Raw genomic sequence first — 8374 nt, 5'->3', positions numbered from 1 at the left:
GCAGAAGTGCAAAATCCTGCAGTTCATCCATTGTCCACTAGAGGCTCGCTGCAGGAACACTGGAGGTCACATACACATGAGGGGGGGTTATAATAAAACAACTCTGTTTTGATTTTATGAGTTATACATGTTATTCACAATAAGGCGTGTAGCTGAGCTGAGTGACAGGTGGGCGCCGTGTAACGGTTTGTCAGGAGGCTTAAAACCCGCCTCAGCTCTCAGCCTGACGTTAGCTTGACTCACAGTTAGCCTGAAACAGCATTTCCAGCATAAACGTGTAATATGATGTGTGTTCTCTGTTGTCAGGACTGGTGCTGCTGGAGGAGGACTGACAGGGTGCATTATGGGTAAGACAATCACAAGAAAAGGAAGTCAAAATCTGCACACTGCTCCGTATCCCTTCTTCCTGTGGCCCCTGGTGCAGTGCTGCATCTCTGGTCAGTTGGTAGTCTGAGATGAAGCACTGTAGCTCGGGACGCAGGACCAAAACCTCCACCAGGTGAACACGTGTCCAGGTCTACAAGAGTCCACCTGAGTCAGGTCACCCAGAGGACACAGTTTGTGTTTACAGACAATATCTGCGAGTTTGATGACTAATAAAAATGTTCAGATGAATTAAATTCATACATTAAATCTGTAATCAAATGTTTGGTATAAAAAACTAAATAATGCAGAAAAAGAAGAAAAAGAGAACTCCTCCTCTCTCCTAGGGTCCAGTTTTCCCAGGAATCCCTTGACCAATCAGAAACGGGGATTCCTGGAAATACTGTTCTTGGGGGCGGGGCTTTTCAGCCCTGTAGCTTTAACAAGTTACTGTGTGTCACATTATTGTGTGTGTGTGTGTGTGTAATGTCACATATCTGTTATGTAGCAGTAAAACTATTGATCAGTTGTTAATATTAAACAAATGTAAAAAAACAATAAATATGTGTTCATGTTGTGGTTATTTATAGACTGCAGAGAAACATCAACAGATCCTGATTTCAGAATAAAGTCCAGAACTAAAGAAGGTGTGAAAACTTACAGTTATTAATAACACACATTCAGAAAACAACAACAAGAAGAACAGCCGGTCTAAATAATACAAATCTAAGTAATAACAAATATTATATATAGTAAGTACTATAGATACAAGAAATAATAAGTAATAACTTGACAATTCCAGCAGAAATTGTGAGGGTGGTTGCTCTCTATGCACAGAGCACTATCCCCTCTCGTGATGATGTCATCACTGTAACTCTGAATACCTGCTGCTCACTGATTGGTTGACATTCAGCTTTGATCTGCCAGAACATTCCATCAATGTATTTGAATGGGCTTACCACTGCGCGCAAAACCTCAAATATCTTGAAAACTAAACATGATATCACCGATCCGTTTGGACTGTGAGCGACAGAACAAATAGGCGCACGTTTTGATATATTTTATTTGTATTTAACATTCAGACTGGGACCACAGTGGCAATTTTAAAACATGAGTAAAAACTGTGAAATTCTGGACATGAGTTAGAGTGAGAGGCCAATGTGTGTGTATGTGGTGTGTGACTGTCAAACAAATGTCTCCCCTGATAGACTGGAACATTTTATTTATTTATTTTTTGCTTTATGAGTGAGAGGAGACTCAGAGCTTTCTTTTGATGTATTTTGTTTATATATGCGAGCAACAATGACTTCAGGATGGCGATTTACAAATATGTTTCCAAAACTGAACTTTTTGGCAGTTACACTCTAGGATTTGAATTTTTGCCGTTCATTTTCAATGGGGCAAATTTTTGTCGTTAAAACTCGATTTGTGTCCAAACCGTGTGTCCGAGGTTTCCACACCTTCCTTGTGTGTGTGGTGCAAACGCTGTGGGAGGAGTAGCGCGGCCCGTTTTGAGGATATAATAAGGCGAAGAATAATAATAATATTGAGAATAGTAGTAGTGTGGTTTGCCTTTCAGGCAACCACCCTAATAACACACATTCAGAAAACAACAACAAGAAGAACAGCCGGTCGTCTCTTATTTAGAAGGTTGAGGTAATACTGATGGACTCTGCAGCAGCCTCTACCATCAGTGTGTGAATGTGTCTGAATGGATGAGTTCATACTGATGGACTCTGCAGCAGCCTCTACCATCAGTGTGTGAGTGTGTCTGAATGGATGAGTTAATACTGATGGACTCTTTACTCTGCAGCAGCCTCTACCATCAGTGTGTGAATGTGTCTGAATGGATGAGTTAATACTGATGGACTCTTTACTCTGCAGCAGCCTCTACCATCAGTGTGTGAATGTGTCTGAATGGATGAGTTAATACTGATGGACTCTTTACTCTGCAGCAGCCTCTACCATCAGTGTGTGAATGTGTCTGAATGGATGAGTTAATACTGATGGACTCTTTACACTGCAGCCTCTACCATCAGTGTGTGAGTGTGTCTGAATGGATGAGTTAATACTGATGGACTCTTTACTCTGCAGCAGCCTCTACCATCAGTGTGTGAATGTGTATGAATGGATGAGTTAATACTGATGGACTCTGCAGCAGCCTCTACCATCAGTGTGTGAATGTGTATGAATGGATGAGTTCATACTGATGGACTCTGCAGCAGCCTCTACCATCAGTGTGTGAATGTGTCTGAATGGATGAGTTAATACTGATGGACTCTTTACTCTGCAGCAGCCTCTACCATCAGTGTGTGAATGGATGAGTTAATACTGATGGACTCTTTACTCTGCAGCCTCTACCATCAGTGTGTGGTCTGGCAGAGAGGAGGGGGTGGGTGTAGATCAGCGGTGTCCAAAGTGCGGCCTGGGGGCCATTTGTGGCCCTTGAGTGGATTTTTTGTGGCCCTTAACTTCAAATCAAAGAATCAGAAGATTTTGGCCCCAGGCCTCATCAGATGGCATATTTCGTTCTTTTTTGTCTTTTTCATGTTAGCGAGGGAGACCTATAAAAGCCTGACTATTCTTTCCAAAAAATTAGAACACAACAGTTTCCCACTGACATTAGTTATTGTGTATTTACATTATTTTTTGATGTGGTCAAAATACTAAAAGTTCCTTCCAATATTAAAAAAAACCAAACAACAACCCTGTGGCCCGTGAGCGATTCTAACGCGACAATTTTGGCCCGCAAGAAAAAAAGTTTGGACACCACTGGTGTAGATGGAGCACTGATGGGATGCTACTTTTAAAATCATGCTAGTTTTCCAAATTTACCAACCCTGCCTTTAAGTTGTAAGTCAACACAGTCACACTGTAATATTTCTTGCGGACTGAAAAAGAATCAAGCAGCCTGGAGCCCTCCGGTCTGGTGCCATGAAACTCCGCCCCCTGGGTCTGATCCCCTCCCTCTTACTTCTTTGTTTTTGAACTACAGCGTTACACTAATCATATCATACTTTTTAATAATCGCCAACAGAACAAACTCCCCAGATGATGAGCAGATTTGAGTTCTGGTTACATTTTGTTGTTGGATAGATACTTCATCTATTCTGAGGGAAAATTCAAAGCATCCAGGAGCAGCTAACAAAGAAACAAACATGTAAACAACAACCACTGCCCCCCCCCCCCCCCCCCCCTCCTCCGTATGTAAATATGATTAACCCGAGCAAAGATTTAACCTATGAAGAGCTCTTAAACAATGACAGAATCCGACCCTCCATAATAAAGGAAACAATGGATTCTCAGATCAAATGATTCTAAAATAAAAGTTCTGATGACGATCCTGAAAGTGTTCTTTACTCTCTACATCTCCAATATGTCAACTTCTTCTGTGACTTTTCACACACCAGTCGTTGGAGATTGTAAAAGTTGAATACTTTAGAACAATATTCATTTTGTTTCAGTGACATTTTTTAATTCAGTCCATACAAACAATAACTATTGTGGACGCATCGCAGTAAATGGCAATTTATGGTCCACAGTGGACATCACCTGCTGAGACGAGGTCCCTTGGACTTTGCAGGACTCTGTTAGGGACGTTTTGTGACTGTGGTGGCGTCTGCACTTTTCTATGCTGAGGACGAGCGAGCACAAAGAGAGAGAGAGGACGAGACTGCACAGACTGGTCAGGAGGGCCGGCTCGGTCCTGGACTGGAGGATCATGGACCCCCCCCCCCCTCTCTCTCTCTGAGCAGCAGACTGAGACCCCCACCCTGCAAGACTGAGACCTCCAGCAGCTCCTTTATTCCATCTGCAGTCAGTTTAACAGCATCACCTCCACATGACTCTGATGTATCATCATCATTAATGTTTCACACTGTTTTTAATCTGATCTGTCTTTCCACGAGCAAAAGTGAAAATAGTGTTTATGCCTTGTATTTTTTTAATTCTATTGTATTTTTCTCCCTTTATTTAATTAATGTAAATTTGCTCATAGCTGTTTTTTTTTTTTAAACTTTTTGATGTTTATATGACTTGTTTTTTGGAGCTGCTGTAACAACCACATTTCCCACATTGGTGGATCAATAAAGTTTATCCATATCCTTATGTCTTAAATTTATATATAACAAACAGACTCGCTGTTTTGATAGATTTTTCACGTTAACTTTGTTCCCATAGAAATGAGTGAGGAGGGAGAGTGGAGCGAGAAGACATGAGGTGAGAGGTCGCAGTTTTCAGCCAATATCACAAAATCTAAAAATACTGAACAGAGTCAGTTAACTTCATCATCTTTATTGTTCCAGTGTTACACAGACCTTCAGAGGTAATATCTTCAGAGGATGTGAATTACCATTTAAAATGTATGGGAAGAGCTTTTCAGTGAAAGTGTGTGTGAAGGTGTGTATGTGTGTGTCAGTGTCAGGATCAGAGAATGACAGCGTTCCTCTGTCCCAGTCCAGATTCACTCTGATCCTCTGAGGTCGTCCTCTCACTGACAGATCAGTGTCTTCATCTGACGGGGAGCGTGCTTTGTATTCACCATCATATAACTCTATTCCCCATAATCCAGTCGTCATGTCTTTTTTCCTGTCAGCAGACTCTTCAAACACGGCCACGTCCCAGAATGTGTTCTGTCCAACCTGGACGTCCCAGCTGTGAGTCCCTGAGTCGAAGCCCTCAGAGCCCAGGACGGAGCTGCCGTATCCAAACCTCTCTGGATTATCAGGAAGGTCCAGCTCCTCCTCTCTTTCCATCACGCTGGTCCCACAGGTCAGATCTTCAGACAGGATGAGTTCTGAATCAGCAGTGTTTGGGTCCAGGATCACAGGACTGTAGGAGACCATGTCCTTCATCTTGGTCCAGATGTTGAAGCTCAGGTTGCCCAGGTGTTTGGCCTGGTCTATCAGAGCTCCTGAGGGCAGCTGTGGATCCTCCAGCAGGGGGCGCTGCTGGACTCTTTCCACTGCAGCCTTGTAGTTTTTCAGGAATGAGACGTCTGCAGCTCTCAGCTCGTCCTCTGTGTCTCTGACTGTGAGTGAAAGAGCTGCTATCTCTCTGCTCAGAGCCTCCATCTCCTCCTTCATCCTCTGACTCTTCTGCTCCTCTTCCTCCCTCAGTGCACACAGCCTGGCCTCCTCTTCCTCTTCTAGAAACTGCTGAAGCTTCTTAAACTGCTCCTTAATCTGCCTCTCTGTCTCTGCAGCCTGGACCTTGATGTGTTTCCCTGTTTGATCACAGATTTCCTTCACATCATTGAGGCCTCTCAGTTTGTCCTTCAGGGGCTTCAGTGATTCCTGCAGCTCGTCCCTGAGCTCTTGTGCAGCTTCATCCACGGGTCTGAACGTGTGGTTGCTGTGTTGTTTGGAGTCTCTGCAGACGAGACACACGAGCTGCTGATGATCCAGACAGAACAGGCTGAGTCTCTCAGAGTGCAGCCTGCAGAGATCCTCAGAGTCTGATGAAGCTCTCTGACCTCTCTGCAGTAAGAAGGCCTCACACAGGTTCTTTAACACCAGGTTACACGGAGGTTCTGGCTTTGAGGATCTTCTCTTACAGACTGGACACTCCTGGGCCTGTTTCTCTCTCCACCATCTCTGCAGACAGGCTTTACAGAAGCTGTGGCCGCATGACAGAATCACAGGATGTGTGAAGATGTCACAGCAGACAGAACAGCACAGATCCTCCTCTGAACAAGAAGCCATTTTCCTCTGAGTGAAGTCACGACAGGCCGACAGCTCAAACAGGTCGGACTGAGGTTCCTCCCCCTCCTCCACAGATTTTCCTCTAACTTACTTTGACTTGTCTTTCTCTGAAGCTTTGTACAGCGTGCACTCAGTGACTGGTTGAAGTGGCAGTATCCCAGTATTCCCAGTATTCCCTCCTGAAGCTGTCGTCTCTTTTATTTCTCACACTGAAAGTTTTCCTCTGAGAGAGAGAGAGAGAGAGAGTCTGTTACCCATGCTGTTACCGGTCACTCAGGGTGGAGCTTTCTTCTTCTTCTGGAGTTTTATGCTGGTTGGCATCCGTAATTGGTGCATTACCGCCCCCTACAGTATTTTATTAACACAAGTTTCTCTTTTCCACCAGTGCGCATATTTCCAGTTTCTACCCAAAGTCATCCATGTCCTTACAATGGTCTGCTCTATTACCCTGTAACCCAACAGTGTCCTCCCCTCGGTGTGATGTAGCTTCTCTTCAGTTGGATTCTTTGTGATTTGCTGTTTATTTCTGATGCACAGTTTATTACCATCGATATAAAGGTAAGAAATTGTGTTTTCTTCTTCCCGGTGGAGCTTTGTTGGTCTGTGTCTGGTTTTAAAGTCTGATTGTAGAATAATGTTGAAGTATTAAAAACATCATGTGCTTTCGGATTGCGCCTCCTCTCCACTTTCACTGTCCTCTTTCCCTAAAGGCGGGGTAACACTGTGTGATTTTGTGCCATGCGCTGACATGAGTGTGTTTCATTTGTAAACCCTGATGTCCCGGAGCACAGACAGAGCGCTGTGCCGGCACTGCAGGAAGACGAGCGGACACACGGACATGAGTGCGCACTTGTTTTGGCAGCGTGTGTTAACAGAGGCTACAGTCTGCAGTGCAGATCCCACTATTCTGTGCTCAACTGATTAAGAACAGAAATGATGATTGAAGTCACGTCTCTCCACCTCTGTGCGTAAAGTTTCACGTCTCTCCACCTCTGTGCGTAAAGTTTCACGTCTCTCCACCTCTGTGCGTAAAGTTTCACGTCTCTCCACCTCTGTGCGTAAAGTTTCACGTCTCTCCACCTCTGTGCGTAAAGTTTCACGTCTCTCCACCTCTGTGCGTAAAGTTTCACGTCTCTCCACCTCTGTGCGTAAAGTTTCACGTCTCTCCACCTCTGTGCGTAAAGTTTCACGTCTCTCCACCTCTGTGCGTAAAGTTTCACGTCTTTCCGCCTCTGTGCGTAAAGTTTCACGTCTCTCCACCTCTGTGCGTAAAGTTTCACGTCTCTCCACCTCTGTGCGTAAAGTTTCACGTCTCTCCACCTCTGTGCGTAAAGCTTCACGTCTCTCCACCTCTGTGCGTAAAGTTTCACGTCTCTCCACCTCTGTACGTAAAGTTTCACGTCTCTCCACCTCTGTACGTAAAGTTTCACGTCTCTCCACCTCTGTACGTAAAGTTTCACGTCTCTCCACCTCTGTGCGTAAAGTTTCACATCTCTCCGCCTCTGTGCGTAAAGTTTCACGTCTCTCCACCTCTGTGCGTAAAGTTTCACGTCTCTCCACCTCTGTACGTAAAGTTTCACGTCTCTCCACCTCTGTACGTAAAGTTTCACGTCTCTCCACCTCTGTGCGTAAAGCTTCACGTCTCTCCACCTCTGTGCGTAAAGTTTCACGTCTCTCCACCTCTGTGCGTAAAGCTTCACGTCTCTCCACCTCTGTGCGTAAAGTTTCACGTCTCTCCACCTCTGTGCGTAAAGTTTCACGTCTCTCCACCTCTGTGCGTAAAGTTTCACGTCTCTCCACCTCTGTGCGTAAAGCTTCACGTCTCTCCACCTCTGTGCGTAAAGTTTCACGTCTCTCCACCTCTGTGCGTAAAGTTTCACGTCTCTCCACCTCTGTGCGTAAAGTTTCACGTCTCTCCACCTCTGTGCGTAAAGTTTCACGTCTCTCTACCTCTGTACGTAAAGTTTCACGTCTCTCCACCTCTGTACGTAAAGTTTCACGTCTCCCCACCTCTGTGCGTAAAGCTTCACGTCTCTCCACCTCTGTGCGTAAAGCTTCACGTCTCTCCACCTCTGTGCGTAAAGTTTCACGTCTCTCCACCTCTGTGCGTAAAGCTTCACGTCTCTCCACCTCTGTGCGTAAAGTTTCACGTCTCTCCACCTCTGTGCGTAAAGCTTCACGTCTCTCCACCTCTGTGCGTAAAGGTTCACGTCTCTCCACCTCTGTGCGTAAAGGTTCACGTCTCTCCACCTCTGTGCGTAAAGCTTCACGTCTCTCCACCTCTGTGCGTAAAGTTTCACGTCTCTCCA

At 44.9% G+C, this 8374-nt stretch overlaps 1 protein-coding gene across 1 annotated transcript; it reads right to left on the bottom strand.

Annotated features, from left to right (window-relative positions):
- Positions 1–4655: 4655 nt before the first annotated feature.
- LOC306829459 (E3 ubiquitin-protein ligase TRIM35-like) lies at positions 4656–6319 on the bottom strand (the record flags this gene model as incomplete). Its single annotated transcript, XM_079352502.1, has 1 exon — positions 4656–6319. The coding sequence occupies exon 1, from the start codon at positions 6063–6065 to the stop codon at positions 4656–4658; it is 1410 nt and encodes a 469-aa protein (XP_079208628.1). The 5' UTR covers positions 6066–6319.
- Between the last annotated feature and the right edge of the window lie 2055 nt (positions 6320–8374).

The sequence above is a fragment of the Symphodus melops genome, assembly GCF_947650265.1.
Source record: "Symphodus melops genome assembly, chromosome: 9".
Taxonomy (NCBI): domain Eukaryota; kingdom Metazoa; phylum Chordata; class Actinopteri; order Labriformes; family Labridae; genus Symphodus; species Symphodus melops.
The sequence above is the reverse complement of the archived record's forward strand: the minus strand, read 5'-3'. Positions and strand labels throughout refer to the sequence as shown.